Here is a 22,212-nt window from a genome sequence, read left to right as displayed (position 1 = left end):
TTTAAGTTCACAAGCAAAATAATGTCTATGGTATTTTATTCAGTTAATTTGTGATGTTCTTGCTAAAGCTTTAGTAATTGTGGTCATTACATATTTGCGGAGGTACCTTTTCATCAAGCCTATTGCACTACAATTAACAGCAGCAAATTTTTCAGCATTCAACTCATCTGTGGCTACTTATTTGAACTCATCCCACAAAACTTAATACAGGCAGTTTACAGTGATATTTTATCTATTTCAGACTGTGGAATTAATGAGATGAAGAAGCTCCTCCTGCTCCTACTAGGTTGCACAGTTCAGGTCAGTGACCTTTGTCCTTTTTAGTAATAGAAAGCACCAGCTTTTTGGGTGGTATTGAAATGTGTTTACAATTAATATCCTTTTGGACATGAAGGTATCATCATTGTTTGTTTATGATATTGCCACACATGATCTCTTCATCTCATCTTGCTTGGTAAATCTTTCTTTGACATCAAAATGTGACTACTTAGAGTTAAATATAAAGAAGCTACAAGCAGATCTCTTTTAGTTCCCCTGCCAAAATTTTACAGGATAGACATATGTTAAGTATACAGTATAGTTCTTCATGTATTATAACTCTAACATTAAAAAAACTTGAATTTTGGAATTGGCCTGTAACTCCATTTTACCACTGAGGTCCTCCAGTCAAAATTTTTACTGTACTTTGTACTGAGCTTGCTATTTGTATTCTCTTTTGGTTTGAGGACACAGACTTATGGTATCACAGTCTATTTCTCTGGAGTTCCAAATCCTTCTGACTGCTTTTTTCATTAATAGTCTCCATAATAATTTTCTAAACTGCACTTGGTTATCTCTCAACTTCAGCTGCCCATTTTTCTTTATACAGTCTTTTAGGTATTTTCTACTGCTAGTTTTAAGATGACTTGTGATGAAAGCTAAGCTCATATGAAAAGCTTTTGAACTACTTTAAAATGTCAGTTGCACAACACACACTTGATAAATTATCCAAGCTGTTACAAGCCTAATAAGTACTTTCAGAACATATTGCCGGCAGGACTATATGTGCCTATTTCCTTTTTTTCCAAATCTAGAATTGCTGGCAGAGCCATTTCAAATAGCCCTTGAGAAAATTCTGATACACTTCTTCCTTGAATCTTTGCAGTCCTTTATGTGAAGATACTTCCATAATATTGTTATAGTAGGAATTCCAAAAGTGGATGAAGAGCAGCATATCAGGATGGTGAATGACTAAGAGAGGAACTGCCGGGTGCTGATTTTTCCATCTGTCTGAATTTCATCCCTCTCAATAGTAGAGGTTGCAGGTTTAGTAGCTGTTAGTGAAATGACTGCAAATAACTGAAACATTTTATGGACCGCACATAGTGAAACCACCATATGTTAGTGGAGGAGGAGGAAACTAATGTTTGGATTACAAATGCTGTACTTACCAAGTAGACTGCTGGATAAGTAACATTTCTTCAAAGTTGTTGGAGGTGCACTTATTCAGGTAATTGGTGTAGTCCATCACACTCCTAATTCTGCCATGTACGTAGATGGTGGATAGTCCTTGAAGAGTCAAGAAGTAAATTACTCAAAAGGTTACCGAGCTTTCGACTTTTGGGTACGTGGTGGCAACCAGGATGTCAATGTAGTGGATTTGGTATTGTTGAGGGTAGATGATTAGTTAAACTCTCTCTTGTTGGAGTTAGTCATTGCCTGGCAATATTAGGGACATATGAACAAATTGTTCAGGCTTAGAAAGGAGCCAACTTAGTCAGTGTTGGCTCCTAGTAAAGTAATCCTATTCCCCCCAGTTGTCCACTGCAATTTAATTGGTGCAATTCCCAATTGTTTCCATCGCCATTTTGAAGGCAGTAAGTTCACTGCCCAATGCATAAAAATTGTCATCTTGCTTGCCATTTATGATTACATTGTCAAAGGTCTAGGGCTAGGTCTTGCTGCATGCAAACGTATGATCTGTTTTATTTGGTGAGGCGTGTGATCGAAAATCAGTTTCATCAATTTGACCTTATTCTGGAAAGAAGGTCACTGATGAAATAGCTGAAGATGATCAACACTACCCTAAGAGCTCCTGAAGTGATTATTGACCTCCATCAATCAACCTTGTATGACTAATCATTGGAGTGTTTTTTCTTTCATGCCTATTGACTTCATTATCAGCAAAGCTTCTTGATGCCATACTTGGTTAGGTGCTGCCTTGCTATCAAGGCCTGTCATCCTCATCACCTTTTGAAAACATCCCTTTCATTGAAGGCTCTGAAAAGATCTGGAGCCAATTACACTGGACAACAACTTTTTTCAAAAGTGTTGCTTCCACAGAATTTTTTTTGTTTATGATAGACTGCTTGAAGATGAACACAAATATAATTTCAGACTACTTGTATCATGTAGGAATTTGGAGAAACAACAAAACAAAAGAGAATACAAATAAAATTAACTTTTATTGAATATAATGTGTTTAATTACATAATAGCGCTGATGCTTTGCAATAGTTCAACTAAGTTAAAGATATTTTGTTAATGATTTTCATTTGTACTCAGTGTCTGAGGCTTTTCGCTTAAGTGTCCAACAATAATTCGCCAGCATTGATGGATTCCAGTTGCCCTGATATCTTTTCTCCATGACCGCAATGTCCTGGTGAAATCTTTCACCATGCTCATTGCTAACAGCACCAAGATTTGCAAGGAAGAATTTTAAATGGGAATGCAGAAAATGAATCTTTAGTGACATGTTGCATTTCATGGTTTTATATGCTTGAAGCATGCTTTCAACCAGCTGCATGTAGTTTGGTGCTCTGTAGGTGCTGAGAAAAATTTCAACAACTTCTGCGAATGCCTTCCGTGTGATTTTCTCTGGTCCTACTAGAAATTCTTCAAATTGCCTGTCATTGATGACCTGTTTGATTTGTGGACCAACAAAAATGCTTTCCCTATTCTTGGCATCAGTTATTCTGGGAAGCATCTGTCTTAAATATCAAAATCCTTCATAGAAATTTTTGTGCCTGGTGATAGTAAATTCTATCCTTACAGTCCTCAACCCAGTAATTATTACTAAAACCTGTCCTGCCATGCAGCAGCCTAAGCATGCCCAAGAATGTCTGGACAAGATAAGAAACTTTCTAGCTTACATTGTAGGCAACATTTTAATTGACTTGAATTATGAATTGAAATAATAAACATGAGTTTATTTTAAAAATTGTGTGTTATAGGGAAATTTCATGGTGACTTTCATGATCAGTAGCCCAAAATTCATAAGATACAGCTAAAGGTATTCAGGAAGCAAAATCTTTGTTGTCCAGTGTTGTGTTGAAATCCATGCAGTTGAGAGAAGACTAATTAGGTGATAATTATTGAAGTAGGTTTGCACTATTTTTGCAAAAGGAGCACAACTTTATTATTACCTGACTTTCCCTGCACAGGCCATCTCTGAGTTAAGAACTCCCAACGTGTAAACACCCAACGTATAAACACCCCTACAGACGATCAAGCGCCCTTAATATTATTAAATCCAAGGGTTCCTTGTACGTGTATACTATACATCTGTTCCTCACTCTCTCCATTTTTAATAATTTTTATTACCAGTCTTATATGCATTTGATGCCATTCATTACAATACTTATGGAGGCTACCATATCCAGTGATTCTTTTGTAGTTTCTGACTTAGGGACAAATCAACTAATTTATGGCTGTTAAACAGAATCTGCTTGTAAACCTATAACTGTTCTCAGCCATTTCTAGATATTATGAGGATTGAATCAGTTTGGCTGAAGTCTGGCTTCTGTCACTAAACTGCATCCAAAAGCATTTGTTAGACCTTTCTTGTTTTTGAACTCCTTCTGTATGGCTTCAGTGGATAAGCCCTCCTGTATGTCCCCTCTGAGAACAGCTGTGACATTCACTTTGATTAGTATTGCAACTCCAGCACCTCTTTTATTTCCCTCTTGTCATCAACTGTATCGAGAGCAGTTTTGGACTCCTTATCTCAGAAAAGGTGTGCTGGCATTGGGTTCAGAAGAGGTTTACGAGAATGATCCTGGGAGTGAAAGGGTTAACACATACGGAGAGTGTGATGCTTCTGGGCCTGTACTCACTAGTGTTCCGAAAAATTAGGGGAGAGATCTCACTGAAACTCACCAAATAGTGAAAGGTTGAGATGGAGAGCATGTTTCCAATAGTGGGAGAGTCTAGGACCAGAGGGCATAGCCTCAAAATGGATGTTCTTTTACAACAGAGATGAGGAATTTCTTTAGCCAGAAGGTGGTGTATCTGTGTAATTCATTGCCGCAGGCAGCTGTGGAGGCCAAGTGTTTTGGGTATATTTAAAGGAGAGGTTGATAGGCCCTTGATTAGCAAGGGTGCCAAAGATTTCGGGGAAAAGGCAGGAAATGGAGTTGAGAGGGAAAATAAGAAAGCCATAATCAAATGACTCAATGGGACGAATGGCCTAATTCCACTCCTATGTCTTATGGTTTTATGCCACTGATGCATCAGATTTCATGCAGATGGTAGGTGGTATGGAAGAATAGATTTCTTTGCTCTTGTTTGACCTAAAGCCAGGAGATTTCATGAGATCCGGAGTCAGTGTTGAGGGCTCACAGACTACACGCTTTCATTCATATACTGTACTCCTGGTGGATCTGTCACATTGATGGGATGGGACAAACGCAGTGATTATGACAGAGGCATCAGATATATTTCTCAAATGTGTAGATATATAAGGATGACACATAAGCAGTTAATAATATAGCTTTCCCATCCTCCTGACATGCCTACAAATGCACATTAGAAGTAGAAGCAGGCCACTTGGCCTTTTGATCCTACCAATACCAGTTGAGATGATGGATGATCTGATTATAAGTCCCTACTATTAACATCTTGGGGGTTACCATTGACAGGAAACTGAACTGGTCTAGCCATATAAACGCCGTGGCTACCAGAGCAGGTCCAAGGCGAGGAATCCTGCAGCATGTAACTCACCTCCTGTCTCCCCAAAGCCAGTCCACCACCTACAAGGTTCAGGTCAGGAGTGTAATGGAGTATTCGCCACTCGCCTGGATGAGTGCAACTCTATCAACGCTCAAGAAGCTTGACACCATCTAGTACAAAGCAGCCCGCTTGATTGGTACCCCTTCCACAAGCATCCAATACCTCCACCATTGACGAACAGTTGGAGCAGTGTGTACTATCTATGATGCACTGCAACAACACACCAAAGTTCTTAAGGCAGCACCTTCCATGCCCATGACCACTACCATCTAGAAGGATCAGAACAACAGATACCTGGGAGCACCAGGACTTGGAAATCGCCCCTTCCAAGTCACTCACCATCCTAACTTGGAAACATATTGCTTTCCTTCATTGTCACTGGGTCAAAATCATGGAATTCCCTTCTAACAGCACTGTGGGTGTACCTGCACCTCAGAGTCTGCAGCAGTTCAAAAAGGCAGCTCATCACCACCTTCTCAAGGGCAACTAGGGATGGGCAATAAATACTGGCTTAGCTGGCAATGCCCACATCCCGTAAGTGAATAAATATTTTAAAATAACCGCAATTTAGCATCGGAGTCAGTGAAACCGTTAAATCTCTTGTTTTATCTCACCTAATTTCTGTCTTAAATGAGAGCATTGTATAGTCAAATAAACTGGAAGTAACTTTGTTGCTTCTGAATTTAATAGCTAGGTTGGTCTTGCTCTTTCACTGTTGGGAAATAGTTATTAAAATACCACTGGCTTGTTGGCCATTTCAGAGAGCACTTACGAGTTAGCCAGATTGGTGGGCCTGAGGTTGCCTGTAAGCTAGACCAAAGGTTGTCTGTAGGCCAGACCAAATAAGGATAACTGAGAGCCTCTCTGAACATAGTTTTAAACTGGATAAATTCCTGTAGCTTTCATTGATAATACGAGGGGTGATTGATATGTTCGTGGCCTAAGGTAGGAGTCAAGTGTGTAAACATAGGAGGGGACTATGTTGAAAAGTAAATGTGTTAGGTTTTCTAAGATTGACTCCTTCTACCTTAGGCCACAAACTTATCAATCACCCCTCGTAGCTTTTTAACAAAAATGTTCCATATTTGAACTAAATTGAAACTTCACAGCTGCCTGAATTTTCTCCCTGGATTGTCATTCTAGGCCTCCAGATGGGGGGAAAAACAATGCTGGAAGAATTGAACAGGTTAAGCAGTATCTGTGGAGGCAAAAAGTATGAGTCTGTTTTGGTCAGCACCCTGAATCAGGACTGGAGCATCCACCCCAGGGCTCTGAAAGAAGTAGCTGAAGAGAATGTGGAGGCATAAGTAATACTCCTTCAAGAATCTCTAGATTCTGGAATGGTTCCTGAGAACTGGAAATTGCAAATATCATTCCACTTTTTAAGAAGGGAGGGAGGAAAAGGAAAGGAAATTATAAGCCAGTTAGCCTGATTTCAGTGGTTGGAAAGATATTGGAGTCTATTATTAAAGATGAGGTTTTGGGTAGTTGGAGGCGCATAATAAAATAGACCAAAGTCAGCATGGTCATCAAATTTGAAATCTTGCCTGACAAATCTGTCAGAATTCTTTAAGGAAATAACAGGCAGCATCGATGAAGGTGAGTCAGTGGATGTTGTTTATTTGGATTTTCAGAATGTCTTTGACAAGTTGCCACACATGAGTCTGCTAAACAAGATAAGAGTCCATGGTAGAAAAGATTCTGGCATATAGGAAAGATACTGGCATAGATAGAAGATTGACTGACTGACAGGAGGCAAAGAGTGGCAATAAAGGGGGTTGGTTGGCTGCTGGTGACTAGTAGTGTGCCACAAGGATTAGTATTGGCACCACTTCTTTTCATGTTGTATGTCAGTGATTTGGATGAAGGAATCAGTGGCTTTCTAGCCAAGTTTGTAGGTGATTACAAAGTAGGTGGAGGGGCAAGTAGTGTTGAGGAAGCAGGGTGACTGCAGAAGGACTTGGATAGGTTGTTGGAATAGGCAACTAAGTGGCAGATGGAATATAACATAGGGAAGCGCATGATCTTGCATTTTAGAACAAGGGTTTTTTTAAATGGGGAGAATATTCAAAAATCGGAGAAGCAGAGGGACTTTTGAGTCCTCATGCAAGATTCCCTTAAGGTTAACTTGGAGGTTGAGTCGATGGAAAGAAAGGCATATGCAATGTCAGCATTCATTTTGAGAGGACTAGAAAACAAAAGCAAGGATGTAAGCTGAGGCTTCATAAGGCATTTGTCAGACCATGCTCAGAGTACTGTGATAAACACAAGAAAATCTGCAGATTCTTGAAATCCAAAGCAACACACACAAAATGCTGGAGGTATTCAGCAGGCCAGGCAGCATCTATGGAAAATAGTAATCAGTAAACATTTCAGGCTGAGACCCTTCATCATGACTTGGAATACTGTGAGCAGTTTTGGGCTCCTTATCTAAGAAAAGATGTGCTGGCTTTGGGGAGGTTGGAGAGGAGGTTCATGAGAGTTATCCCAGGAATGAAAGGGTTAATATTTGAGGAGCAGCTGATGGTTCTGGGCCTGTAATCACTGGAGTTTAGTGGGGATCTCCTTGAAACCTATTGAATATTGAAAGGTCTGGATGAAGTGGATGTGAAAAGGATGTTTCCTATGGTGGGGAGGGTGGGGGCGGGTTCTAGGACCAGAGGGCACAGCTTCAGAATTGAGGAACTCCATTTAGAACAGAGGTGAGGAAAAATGTAAATGTCTTTAGCCAGGAGGTGGAGAAATAGTAGAATTCATTGCCACAGATGGTTGTGCAGGCTAAGTCATTGGGTACATTTAAGGTGGTGATTGATAGGTTCTTGCTTAATCAGGGTGTCAAAGGTTATGGGGAGAAGGCAGGAGAATGGTGCTGAGAGGGAAAATAAATCAGCCATGAAGGAATGGTGGAGCAAACTCGAGAGGCTGAATGGCCTAATTCTGCTCCTATGTTTTATGGTCGTATCTTCCTGAGTAGCACTAGAAAACCTCCCTGCAGGGATATTGATCCCCCTCCACTTCAAGTGCAACCCATCTTCTTTGTACAGGTCACCCTGCCCCAGAAAAGATCCTAATGAGGCCTCCCTCCTGCTTTTCAGTCATACATTATCCTATCTTCCTATTCCTATGCTCAAGAGCACTAGGCACAGGGAGTAATCCTGAGACTATAACTCCAGAGGTCTCGCTTATCAAAATTCTTCCTCATTGATATCAATATGGTCTACAGACTCTAGCTGTTTATGTTCCCTTTTCTGAGACATTCTTGATCCTGACATCAGGAGCGACACATCATGATGGAGTCTCATCCTTCTCACTGAAGCCTTTCTTGTCAAAGCCACTGCACTTAGACCTCAAGCTCAGCACTTCAACATCAGAACACCCTTCCTAAAAATGTCCGCTCTGTAAAGTCCTCTGAATTCTGCACCATTTTTTCTGGTGAATGTATCTTTTCTGCATGAAAGAAAATTTCATGGCTTAGGCCAGATTCCCTCTTTTGAACAACTGGGTTGCTGCTTTCCCAAATTCAGATTTTACCTTATGAGAAGATGTTGTAGCATTCTGGTAGAATATTCAGCTTCCCAAGTATTCTGTACCTGCAAAGGGAGATGAATGCATAGAACATTTATTCAAATGGCTGGCATTCATGAGGAGTAGGCGTAAATTAATATTTGTTAGCATCACCTCCATAAAGCAAGCAGAACTTGATTTCTTACCAAGAATGAAGGTAATGATCTTAACTCTTGTGTGACAATGGTAGTGCAGTGTTTTAGTTACAAATGTGGTAACCCACAGTTTGTAATTAAAAATCTAGGTCTGTGAGTTCAAATATCTCTGTAATTGCTATGAACTATGTTCATTTTATAACCTGGAGTTTTAAAAATTAGTAATGATGACCATAAAATTGACAGATTTTTGTTAAAAATATTTTTAGGAGACAAAATCTGTCAACCTTTCTAATTCAGAGACATGAGATGTTGTAGATGCTAGAAATCTGCAGCAACACACAAAATGCCAGAGGGTTCAGCAGATCAGGCAACTTTTCTGAAGGAAAATGGGCAGTTGATGTTTAGGGTCAACCTGCTGAGTTCTTCCAGCATTTTGTGTGTTGCTGGTGTTAATTCAGAAATATAGCAGTGTGGTTGATCCTTAACTGCTAATTGAAATCGCCTAGCAAGATACTCAGTTGTATCATAACCACTATAGTTAAGACAAAGAATAAAGCTAGCTAACCATGGATATGAAGCTGTTTGCAGCCAGTTAAATATTGCTCTCAATTATGTGGGTTCTGGTGTCTACACTCAATGAGCTATATCACAGATAGACTGCTTAACATACTGTGGTGAACTACATATACCTGTCTGGACTGCTCCTGTGGCTCCTCCCACAGACCCCTGCTGACTGCTTCTGACCCCTGTATAAAGGCGATTGAGGCCTGATGCCCGGCCTCATTCTCCAGGATGTAGTGTTGTTCATTCTTCCAGTCAATAAAAGCCGATACCTCGCTTCTGACGTCTCAGAGTGAGTTATTGATGGTGCATCACATACAGAATGTACTCTGGCTGTGATCTTTAACGCCGTTCACCAAGACTATCTTGGTATCAATATCACTGATTGATCTAGCTGAATTCAGAATGATCACTGTCAGTCTAGGACTAGTCAGGCCGCAGTTAAGAGTATTGTCAACAGTTTTGGGCCCCCTATCTCAGAAAGGATGTGTTATCCTTGGTGAGAGTCCAGAGGAGATTCACGAGGATGATTCCAGGAAAAAAGGAGTTAATGTATGAGGAGCGTTTGACAACTTTGGGCCTGTACTCACTAGAATTTAGAAGAATCTGGGGGGATCTCATTGAAACCTACCAAATGCTGAAAGTATTAAATAGGATAGATGTGGAAAAGATCTTTCCTATGGTGGGCATATCCAGAACTAGAGGGTAAAACCTCAGATTTGAAGGGGTGACCCTTTAGAACAGAGGTAAGAGGAATTTTTTTATACAGAGAGTAATAAATCTGTGGAATGCTCTGCCACAGACTGCAGTGGAGGCTAAGTCCATGTGTATATTTAAGGCGGAAGTTGATTATTTCCTGATCAGTCAGGACATCAAAGGATATGGACAGAAAGCAGATGTGTGGGGTTGTATAAGATCCGGGATCAGCCATGGTGGAATAAGACCATAAGACAAGAGCAGAAGTAGGCTATTCAGCCCATCGAGTCTGCTCTGCCATTCACTCATGGGCTGATCCAATTCTTCCAGTCATTCCCACTTCCCTGCCTTCTCCCCATACCCTTTGATGTCCTGGCTAATCAAGAACCTATCTATCTCTGCCTTAAATGCACCCAATGACTTGGCCTCCACAGCTGCTCATGGCAACAAATTCCACAGATTTACCACCCTCTGACTAAAGTAATTTCTCTGCATCTCTGTACTAAATGTACGACCTTCAATCCTGAAGTCGTGCCCTCTTATCCTAGACACCCCTGCCATGGGAATTAACTTTGTCATATCTAATCTGCTCAGGCCTTTTAACATTCAGAATGTTTCTATGAGATAGACAGACAGACATACTTTATTGATCCCGAGGGAAATTGGGTTTCGTAACAGCCACACCAACCAAGAATAGTGAAGAAATATAGCAATATAAAACCATAAATAATTAAATAAAAATAAGTTAATCATGCCAAGTGGAAATAAGTCCAGGACCAGCCTATTGGCTCAGGGTGTCTGACACTCCGAGGGAGGAGTTGTAAAGTTTGATGGCCCCTGGCAGTAATGACTTCCTATGATGCTCAGTGTTACGTCTCAGTGGAATGAGTCTCTGGCTGAATGTATTCCTGTGCCTAACCAGTACATTATGGAGTGGATGGGAGTCATTGTCCAAGATGGCATGCAACTTGGACAGCATCCTCTTTTCAGACACCACCGTCAGAGAGTCCAGTTCCACCCTCACAACATCACTGGCTTTACGAATGAGTTTGTTGATTCTGTTGGTGTCTGCTACCCTCAGCCTGCTGCCCCAGCACACAACAGCAAACATGATAGCACTGGCCACCACAGCCTCGTAGAACATCCTGAGCATCGTCCGGCAGATGTTAAAGGACCTCAGTCTCCTCAGGAAATAGAGACAGCTCTGACCCTTCTTGTAGACAGCTTCAGTGTTCTTTGACCAGTCCAGTTTATTGTCCATTCATATCCCCAGGTATTTGTAATCCTCCACTATGTCCACACTGTCCCCTTGGCTGGAAACAGGTGTCACCAGTGCCTTAGCCCTCCTCAGGTCCACCACCAGCTCCTTAGTCTTTTTCACATTAAGCTGCAGATGATTCTGCTCACACCATGTGACAAAGTTTCCCACCGTAGCCCTGTACTCAGCCTCATCTCCCTTGCTGATGCATCTAACAATGGCAGAGTCATCAGAAAACTTCTGAAGATGGCAAGACTGTATATAAGATTTATGTAACCACTGTCTATAAGATCCCTCCTCATTCTCCTGAACTCCAGGGAATACAGCCCAAGAGCTGCCAGACGTTCCTCATACGGTAATCCTTTCATTCCTGGAATCATTCTTGTGAATCTTCTCTGAACCCTCTCCAACATCAGTTTATCCTTTCTAAAATAAGAAGTCCAAAACTGCACACAATACTCCAAGTGTGGTCTCACGAGTGCCTTATAGAGCTTCAACATCACATCCCTGCTCTTATATTCTAAACCTCTAGAAATGAATGCCAACATTGGATTCGCCTTCTTCGCTACCGACTCAACCTGGAGGTTAATCTTTAGGGTATCCTGCACAAGGACTCCCAAGTACCTTTGCATCTCTGCATTTTAAATTCTTTACCCATCTAACTAATAGTCTGTCCATTTATTTTTTTCACCAAAGTACATAGCCATACACATAGCAACATTGTATTTCATTTGCCACTTCTTGGCCCATTTCTCTAAACTATCTAAGTCTCTGAGCAGGCTCTCTGTTTCCTCAACACTACTCACTCCTCCACTTATCTATGTAACATCGGCAAATTTAGCCACAAGTCCATTAATCTCATCATCCAAATCAATGACATGCATCATAAAAAGCAGCGGTCCCAACACTCACCCCTGTGGAATGCCACTGGTAACTGGCAGCCAGCCAGAATAGAAATCTTTTATTCCCATTCTCTGTTTTTCTGCCGATCAGCCAGTGCTCCACCCATGCTAGTAACTTCCCCATAATTCTGTGGGTTCTTATCTCGGTAAGCAGCCTTATGTGTAGCACCTTGTCAAAGGTCTTCTGAAAATCCAAGTACACCACATTTACTGCATCTTCATTGTCTACCCTGCTTGTAATTTCCTCAAAAAACTGCAGGAGGTTAGTCAGGCAAGATTTTCCTTTCAGGAAACCATGCCGGCTTTGGCCTATTTTGTCGTGTGCCTCCAGGTACTCTGTAATCTCATCCCTAACAATCGATTCCAACAACTTCCCAACCACTGATGTCAGGCTAACAGGTTTATAGTTTCCTTTCTGCTGCCTCCTACCCTTCTTAAATAGTAGAGTAACATTTGCAATTTTCCTGTCATCTGGTACAATGCCAGAATCTATTGATTCTTGAAAGATCATTGTTTTTGCCTCCGCAAACTCTCCAGCTATAGGTGTCCCCCGCTTTATGAATGTTCGCTTTACGCCACTTCGCTTTTACAAAAGACCTACATTATTAACCTGTTTTCGCATTACAAAGAGGATTTTTGCCTTTGTGAAAATTTTTGCCATATAAGTTAATGGTTCTTCGCTTTACACCAATTTGGCTTAAGAAAGGTTTCATAGGAACACCCTACCTTTGTAAAGAGGGGGACACCTGTACTTCCTTAAGAATCTGAGGGTGCATTCCATCAGGTCCAGGAGATTTATCCACCATCAGACTATTCAGCTTCCTAAGCACCTCTCAGTCACAATTATCACTGAACATATTTCACTTCCCTGACATTCTTAAATGTCGGGTGTACTGCAGATGTCTTCCACTGTGAAGACTGATGCAAAATACGCATTCAGTTCCACTGCCATCTCTGCATATCTCGTTACAGTATCTCCAGCGTCATTTTTTAGTGGTCCAATATTTGCCTCAGCTCTCTTTTACCCCTTATATACTACAAAATGCTTTTAGTATCTTCTTTGATACTAAATGGTGGAGCAGATTCAATGGGCAGAATGGCGTAATTCTGCTCTGATGTTTTATGGTCTTATGGACCAATGGTCTTATGGTGAACACATATGAATTATAAACCTACCTGACCTCTTCCTCACCAATTCTAACAGTGGCAGGTGCTTCTGTCCATGACAACTGCATAATCTTTGTGGAGGAGAAATTGTGTCTTCACACCAAAGGCACACTTTGTTGTGGTGTGTGGCACTATAATCATTCTGTACTTAGCTGGGATCTATAAAGCACTGTGAATCAGTATCAACACAAAAATAAACCCAATTTAACACTAATCTTCTGTGCTGACAGGGCACATCATTTCCAGTCAGAGGTGCAAAGTAGATGATCCATTTCCACTTTTTCCTCAGATCCTCACTATCAAAGAAACCAGCCTTCAGCCAAAATTGATTCACTCCAAATTATATCAGGAAACATTTAGATTCAGGAGATCTGAGGGAAATAGACAATGCTCTAATAAAAGTACTTAAGAATTTGTACTTCATGCATGTTTTCTTTACAATTTGTTCATTAAGTGAGGCTATTGTAATCATCCTTGGCTTGGGTGGAATTTGTTCTTTCAAAATTGCAAAAATTCTTCCATTTTGTGTCAAGATACTAGTTGTCTCGTAAAGAATGCATTTACACTACAATTTTATTTATTCCAGTGTGAAAGAAAAGAAGAATTTATTGAGAGGATCAAAAATCTCGATTTTGATACAAAAGCTACTGTTGCTATTCACATTCAAGAGGTAAGTTCCAAAAATATATATTATTTTTATAGCAATGTGCAAACTATAACATCTTTGCGTTGGAAGTTTTGAGGAACTAGAAATTTACAAGTAGGAAGTAATTATGGAGTGCAAAATTATTATCATAAGCCTTTAATTACAGGTAAATTGAATATTTTGATATTAGTGTGCTCTAGTGTAACTTGTTGATACAATCCTTTGTATTGTTTTTGTAATTTATTTTTTATTGAAATTCATCATCAAACATTTCCATAAGATGTATTTCAGATATTGTACATATATATCATATAGTCATATATGCCACAAATCTCCACATAATATTTACCTGAGGTATACACTTATAGAAAAGAGAGGAAAGAAAGAACAAGCGAAAGGAGAAAACTATGTACAAGTATTCATTGATTTGTGAGGATAAAATCAGGCCCATGAGGTGTTATGTAGTTCAACCATTTTTCTCAGTATGAATCAAATTGTTCCAACTTATGATTAACAGATGTTATCTTCTCCATTTTGTTAATGTCCATTGTAATTTCCATCCATGCATTTAAGGTTGGGCTCTCCTGTGATAACCATTTCCTAGTAAGAGTCTTTTTACCAGCCACCAGCAGTATATTCATTAAATATTTATCTCTTTTCAACCATTCTTGAGGTATACACCCAAAATATATGGTCTTACTTTCTAAGGGTATTTCACATTTAAAGGTGTCTCGTAGAGCATTGTGTATCCCACTCCAATAGTCTTTGATAATGGGGCATTCCCAGAAAATATGATAATGGTTTGCATTTTGATTTCCACAATTTCTCCAGCAAACAGGGAGGTTACTATCATAATGGGATTTCTGAGAGGGTGTAATAAAATACCTTATCAAGTTTTTCCATCTGAACTCCCTCTATTTCTATGAACTGGTACACTTCCATTGATACCTTCATATTATTGTCCATTCTTGCTCAGATATAATTATCCCTCCTTCCTTCTCCCATTTTGTTTTAATGTGTGAAGTCGAATGTGTTTTAAGATCTGACAAACTCCTTATACACACTTGAAATGACTCTACTACAGTTAACTGAATTATATGCTTTTCTAAATAGCTCTAGCAAACATGACCTTGCCTTGGTTACATTTTTAACCATCCTGTTAACATATTGTCGCATCGGTAAATACCGATGAAAGTCTTGTTTTTCTAATATGTTTCTTTTTAAGCATTTCGAAACTTAACAGTGTTCCTTCTTTCATTATATTGCTAAGAACTGTTACAGGTTTCCCCCGCTATCCGAAGGTAGAGCGCTCCTATGAAACTGTTTGTAAGCTGAAATGTCGTAAAGCAATGAAGAAATTACCATTAATTTATACAGGAAAAATTTTTGAGTGTTCCTAGACTCAAAAGATAACCTACCAAATCATAACAAATAACACATAAAATCTAAAATAATATGAACATATAGTTAAAGCAGGAGTGATAATGATAAATATACAGCCTACATAAAGTAGAAATGTTGTGTGTACGGTGTAGTTTCACTTATCAGAATGGGGAAGACAGCGAGCCAAAATAGATTTGGAGAAAAAAAAATCGGCACATATACACATGCACACGTACATGCATGCACACACAACTACCCGCATAAGGCTTCACCATCATGGTAGTCTTTCTAGGGGTAAACACACATATAAAGCAGGTGACTTTTTTTTGTAAAAGCAAAAATCCTCTTTGGTTAGCGAAAACAGGTACTAATGTAGGTCTTTCGTAACAGCGAGCTGTCGTAAAGTGAACATTCGAAAAACGGGAGCCACTTGTATTCCTTCAGCTGTCCGGTCCTTAAATCTAGCATCCAGATTATTCAGCGTAAAATCCGAGTCAGATGCACACCATTTAAGAATTACAATATCTCCCTCTAGTTCATATACTTTTATAGCAGTTTTCCATATTTTAAGACTCCATTTCACCCATGGGTTATCAGTAATATTTATGTACCTTTGTTGGTTGTTATCAGCCAAAATTGCCTGTATGGGGATGGGAAGTATCCCCCCCTCAATGTTTTTCCACTGAGCGTCATATGATGGGTTGCACCAACATATCACAGCTCTCAACTGTGCCGCAAAATAATAATCTCTGAGAGAAAGTAGGCCCCATCCCCCCTTTTCCTTGGTTAATTGCAAAGTTTTGAGATGAACTCTAGGCCTTTTACGTTGCCAAATATATCTTGATAATATTTTGTTCCATTCATTAAATTGCTTTTGATTCATCTCTATTGGTAGAGTCTGAAAGTGATGTAATAGTCCGGGCAGTATATTCATTTTAATAGATTCAATCCTTGAACTGAGACTGAAAAAAGGAATTAGGTTCCATCTTGTTATATCTTCCTTAATTTTTTTTATATATAAGCTGATAATTGCATTCTAATAATTTTGCCAAATCTTTTGGCATAATGACGCCTAAATATTTGAAAGACTCTGTTTGCCGTGCCCAGGGATATCTACTTTCAATTTCTCTTAGTGGGCTATAGTTATATGAAAGTAATTGGGTTTTATCTATGTTGATCTTGTATCCTGATAATTTACTGTATTGTTCAAAGGATTGCATCAATTTAGGTAAAGAGTATGTTGGGTGTCCTAGATAGATCAAAATGTCATCCGCGTAATTTATACTCTGTCCCTTTAATATTAATTCCCCTGATATCTTCATTTTGTCTGATGTATTGAGCTAATGGTTCCAGATATAATGCGAAGTGTAGCGATGACCATGCACAACCCTGTCTCGTGCCCCTTTCTAGGGTAAGACTACTTGATAAATATCCATTGATTTTAATCCTAGCAGTAGGGTTGTCATATAGTGCCTGTATAGTTTTAATAATTGTGTCATGGAAACCAAATCTATGTAAAACTCTGTAAAGAAAATTCCAATTAACCGAATTAAATGCGTTTTCAGCATCCATGCTTATCTCTATTGCTTTGATTTTATTTTTTTGTCATTCGTGTCATTCATATATCATCTTGTGTTTGATGTTGTTGTATAAAACCTGTCTGATCATTATGTATCAGTATGGGTAGAAACTCTTCTAATCGTTTGGTCATGATGGTAAATAATCTATAATCTACATTAAGAACGGATATTGGTCTAAATGACCCACATTCCATTTTATCCTTGCCTTTTTTTGGTATAGCTGAGATTATCGCTTCCTTCCAGCTGGGTGGCATTTGTGCATTTTTTAGAGCCCAGTTCAGTGTGGGGAGTAAGACAGAAATTAACTCATTTTTAAATTCTTTGTACCACTCTGCCATATACCCATCTGATCCTGGTGACTTGCTTAATTTAATCCTACTAATTGCAGCTTTTAGTTCAACTTCAGTTATGTCAGCAGTCATCGTTCTATTTTGTTCTTCGCTTGAAGTGGATAACTCTAGAGAATTCAGGAAGGTGTCAATTTGGGTTTTGCTTCCCCCTGGAACTTAAGAATATAGAATTTTGTAAAACACTTCAAAAGCTTCTTGAATTTCACTTAGCTTGTTTTTTTATCACTTTTGTTCTTGGATCCCTAATGCTATGAATTGTATTTTCTGCTATCTTTTTTTTTTCAGTTTCCATGCCAGTATTTTCATAGACTTAGATCCACTTTCATAATGTCTCTGTTTCAGAAACATTAAATTTTCCCTGATTTCTTGTGTAGCCAAACTATTAATTTTATTCCTAATTTTTTAAATTTCCTCTAATGTATCCTGTGTGTTTTTTTCTAGTTCCTTCAGCCTATTTTGTAATTCCTCTAATGTTTTATTACTTTTTTTTCTTATATTAAGATATTGCTATAATTTTCCCTCTTAAAACAGCCTTCAGAGTATCCCATAGAATGGGAGGTGAAACCTCTCCATTATCATTGAATTCTAAGTAAAGACCAATTTCTTTTTTAATTTGTTCCTTAAAGAGAGATCATTGAGTAGACTTGAATTTAGTTTCCAAATAGTACTCTTTAGTTATAGGTCAAAATCAACAGATAAATATATAGGTGCATGGTCACTTACATCTATTGTCCCAAATCCACAGGTGTTTATTTTGTCTTTGTCTTTTCCAAATGTTATGATATAGTCTATTCTTGTATATACAGAATGGGGGGCAGAATAATGAGTGTAATCCCTTCCGCTGGGGAAAAGGTCCCTCCATATATCAATTAGACCAAAATCCTCAGAAAGTTTATTAACTTTCTTATGTAAGGATTTTGTTTCATAGGTTTTTCTATTCGAAGAGTCTAACTTTGATTGCAATTGTAAATTTAAGTTCCCCCCCCCCCCCACATATCAGGAGACCTTCTGTTTCTGTTACTATAATATTAGTAATTTTCTGAAAGAAACTATTATCACTTCCTGGGGGTGCGTATATATTCAATAGAGTAACTGAATTTCTGTCTATATTCCCCCTTACCAGAATATATCTGCCCTCCTTATCTCCCATTTGGAATACTTTTTCAAAATTTAGCTTGCTTGAGATAAGAATAGCAACTCCTCTCCTATGTCCTGATTTATATGAGAAAAACAAATTAGTGAAGCCCATTCTCTTTAGTTTTCCATTCTCATTATCACTTAAGTGAGTTTCCTGTAAATATACTACATGGGCTTGTTCTTTTGATTCAATCCTTTGTATGAATCAACAACCAATTTCTCCATTAATTTGGTGTATTTAACAATGAATGGATGCAAATCAAGCAGAAGTTATTGTTAACACGAGATTCAGCAGATGCTGGAACTCTTGAGTGACACACAGAAAATGTTGGAGGAATTCAGCATATCAGGCACCATCTATGGAGGGGATATCTATGCAAGTTCCAAAACCCTTCATCAGGACTGGAAAAAAAAGGCAGAAGCTAGGAAGTTATTGTTAGATAACTTATGACCTACTTTAGTTACAGCTGCTTTTAAGTTTTGAAACTTATTCCCATTTCTCCTTCTAGCCTAATGTGACTTTCAGTGTTTTTTTGTTTTCCGTGCTGTCTGCTGGTAATTTTGGAATTCTGACAAGGATATAAAAATATAACAGCTAACAGTTAGCTCCAATTTTTTTTTACAGCTCCATGTCACAACCATTGCACTTAGCAAGAAATTTTTACATAGCCTGAAAACTGTGTGGCACTTAAAATTTTGTTTTGTAATATGCATTCTATGCAAAGTTAGAATGAAAATTGAAAAAACACTTACTTCTGATTTTATTTATTCATAAAGGGTATAATGAAATACAGTAAAACAAAGAAAATCTTTCACGTGTTGTAAACTTTTTCTCGTCTGTCTTTATTACAAATCCATTGTCTATAAATACTGTCCAGATTAATTTCATATCTATATGCAAGATGCATTTTAATCCACATTAGACCAGTCAAATGTTCCACTTGTTATTGGTTTCTGGATTTGATTGAATTCATAAAACTGAATCCACGTTTGCTGTCAGCACTAGAAGCTTGAAATGTTCCAGCAATGTCAACAAGAATTGACAATTCAGTAGGCTGGCATTTTATTAACAATAAGTTACTGACTTCCATTCTGTTTTCATTGTTAAAATTTGTAACAGTGTTGTAACTTGAAACTCAATGTCAAAACATTGAAGCTCTAAAATTTCAAAAGTTGTGGTACGTTTATTATTTAGAACATTATGGATTATATTGATCTCTGTCTTAGAGACCGATGTTAGGCTGTCTTTAAAGAGTGTGAACATTTGCAAAGCAAAAGGTCCCAATGGAGTGCCTGATAAGGCTCTGAAAACCTATGCCAACCAACTGGAGGAATATTCAAGGACATTTTCAACCTCTCACTGCTACGGGCAGAAGTTCCCACTTGTTTCAAAGAGGCAACAGTTATACCAGTGCCTAAGAAGAATAATGTGAGCTGCCTTAATGACTGTCACCTGGTAGCACTCACATCTAAGTGATGAAATGCTTTGAGAGGTTAGTCGTGACAAGACTGAACTCCTGCCTCAACAAGGACCTGGACTCACTGCAATTTGCCTATCGCCACAATAGGTCAACGGCAGATACAGTCTCAATGGCTCTTCACACGGTTTTAGACCACCTGGACAACACAAATGCCTATCTCAGGATGCTGTTCATCGACTATAGCTCAGTATTTAATACCATCATTCCCACAATCCTGATTGAAAACTTGGGCTTCCATACCTGCCTCTACAATTGGATCCTCGACTTCCTAACCAGAAGACCACAATCTGTGCAGTTTGGTGATAACATATCCTCCTCGCTGATGATCAACAGCGGCGTACCTCAGGGGTGTGTGCATAGTCCACTGCTCTACTCTCTACATATACATGACTGTGTGCTAGGCATAGCTCAAATACCGTCTATAGATTTGCTAATGATACGTTCATTCTTGGTAGAATCTCAGATGGTGACGAGAGGGCGTATAGGAGCGAGATATGCCAGCTAGTGGAGTGGTGTCGCAGCAACAAGCTGGCACTCAATGTCAGGAAGACGAAAGAGCTGATTGTGGACTTCATGAAGAGCAATACGAAGGAACACACACCAATCCTCATAGAGGAATCAAGAGTGGACAGAGTGAGCAGTTTCAAGTTCCTGGGTGTCAAGATCTCTGAGGATTTAACCTGGTTTCAACATATCGATGCAGTTATAAAGAAGGCAAGACAGCAGCTATACTTCATTTTGGAGCTTGAAGAGATTTGGTATGTCAACAATACACTCAAAAACGTCTATAGATGTACCGTGGAGAGCATTCTGACAGGCTGCATCACTGTCTGGTATGGGGGTGGGGCGGGGGGGGAACTACTGCACATGACCAAAAGAAGCTGCAGAGGAATGTAAATTTAGTCAGCTCCATCTTGGCCTACAAAGTACCCAGGACATCTTCAGGGAGCGGTGTCTCAGAAAGGCAGCATCCATTATTAAGGATTCACAGCACCCAGGGCCTGCCCTTTTCTCACTGTTACCATCAGGTAGGAGATACAGAAGCCTGAAGACACACACTCAGCGATTCAGGAACAGCTTCTTTCCAGTTGCCATCCAATTCCTAAATGGACATTGCACCCTTGGACACGACCTCACTTTTTAAATATATATTATTTCTGTTTTTTGCATGATTTTTAATCTATTATACATATACTGTAATTGATTTACTTATTATTTTATTTTGCTTTTTTTCTATATTATGTATTGCATTGAACTGCTGCTGATAAGTTAAAAACTTTCACGACACATGCCGGTGATAATAAACCTGATTCTGATTAACAAAATTAATTACAGGGTATTTCACAATTATGTTGTCACAGATTTCAAAATTATATTAGCATTAGATATATAAAAGAAAATTTCAGCTACGCATTAGCAAAAGTTGTGCACAGGAGTATTTTAGTTACTGTGTGGCCATGCTCATGTGCAGCTTAGTGGTTGAGAAATAGTATTCCTTAAGTTACCTTACTTTGCGCAATAGGTTTGATAGGGCCTCACCCAATACCCAAGTTGATGCAATAATTGCACTTGGAAGGCAACTTGATCTAATAGCATTTAGGTGAATTCTAGAGTGGAATAGAGCATCAAAAAATCATACTCAGAATGTTTTCAGTCAGTTTAAAAAACATAATTTTCAACTATTTTTGCAGCAGGGTCCTTGTGTCCCTGTGTATTCAGGCTTATTTTATGATCTGATATCCACAATATGCAACTATATATGATTGGATTACTGTGAAAATCATAGTCTATATTTTCTGTTATGAAGGTGACACACAATCAAGAGAATGTCTTTGATATGCAATGGATGGAATTAACTGACATCTCCCGTGAGGATCTTAATTCCTCGTTCAGAAAAATGGCAAATCATCTGAAAAGGCTTGTGGATGAAAGAGACGAAAAATGTGAGGTAAAAAATGGATAATCATGTCTAGAAACATTGTGTTAGTCCTGACGAAGGGTCTCGGCCCGAAATGCCAACAGTGCTTCTCCTTATAGATGCTGCCTGGCCTGCTGTGTTCCACCAGAATTTTGTGTGTGTTGTTGATAATTAATCTGTCTGAATCTTGCAAAGTAAACATGATTTTCAGGAATCATCAATTATTTTCAATATTACATTTATTATCAATTGCTTTCCCACACTTGTATTTGTCAACAAGAAATTACGGTTTTTTAATGGATCAATAGTTATTATGAGTTAAAAGCAATATAAATTAGAGCTGAAATGGTGGGGAAAATTGAACTTTTGGCACTTGCTATAATTTTAAAGGACTGAAATTCATTTATGTCTGTTTTGTAGTACTGGTTGCTTTGGATGTGAATTGGATGGGGTCGGTGCTGAAAGGGCTCTTGTGTGTTTTCT

The 22,212-nt window shown here is 38.8% G+C and overlaps 1 protein-coding gene across 18 annotated transcripts in view; it reads left to right on the top strand.

Annotated features, from left to right (window-relative positions):
• Window positions 1-22,212, top strand: part of LOC140730487 (girdin-like) — a 282,300-nt gene that overhangs the window by 84,216 nt on the left and 175,872 nt on the right. For all 18 annotated transcript variants that reach the window (XM_073050988.1, XM_073050990.1, XM_073050989.1 and 15 more), the window contains exons 5-7: window positions 242-300; window positions 13,821-13,904; window positions 21,619-21,759. In XM_073050988.1, coding sequence (XP_072907089.1) covers window positions 242-300; window positions 13,821-13,904; window positions 21,619-21,759 — 284 coding nt within the window. The remainder of the gene's footprint in view (window positions 1-241; window positions 301-13,820; window positions 13,905-21,618; window positions 21,760-22,212) is intronic.

Source organism: Hemitrygon akajei, chromosome 7, assembly GCF_048418815.1.
Source record: "Hemitrygon akajei chromosome 7, sHemAka1.3, whole genome shotgun sequence".
NCBI classification, from domain to species: Eukaryota; Metazoa; Chordata; class Chondrichthyes; order Myliobatiformes; family Dasyatidae; genus Hemitrygon; species Hemitrygon akajei.
The sequence above is the reverse complement of the archived record's forward strand: the minus strand, read 5'-3'. Positions and strand labels throughout refer to the sequence as shown.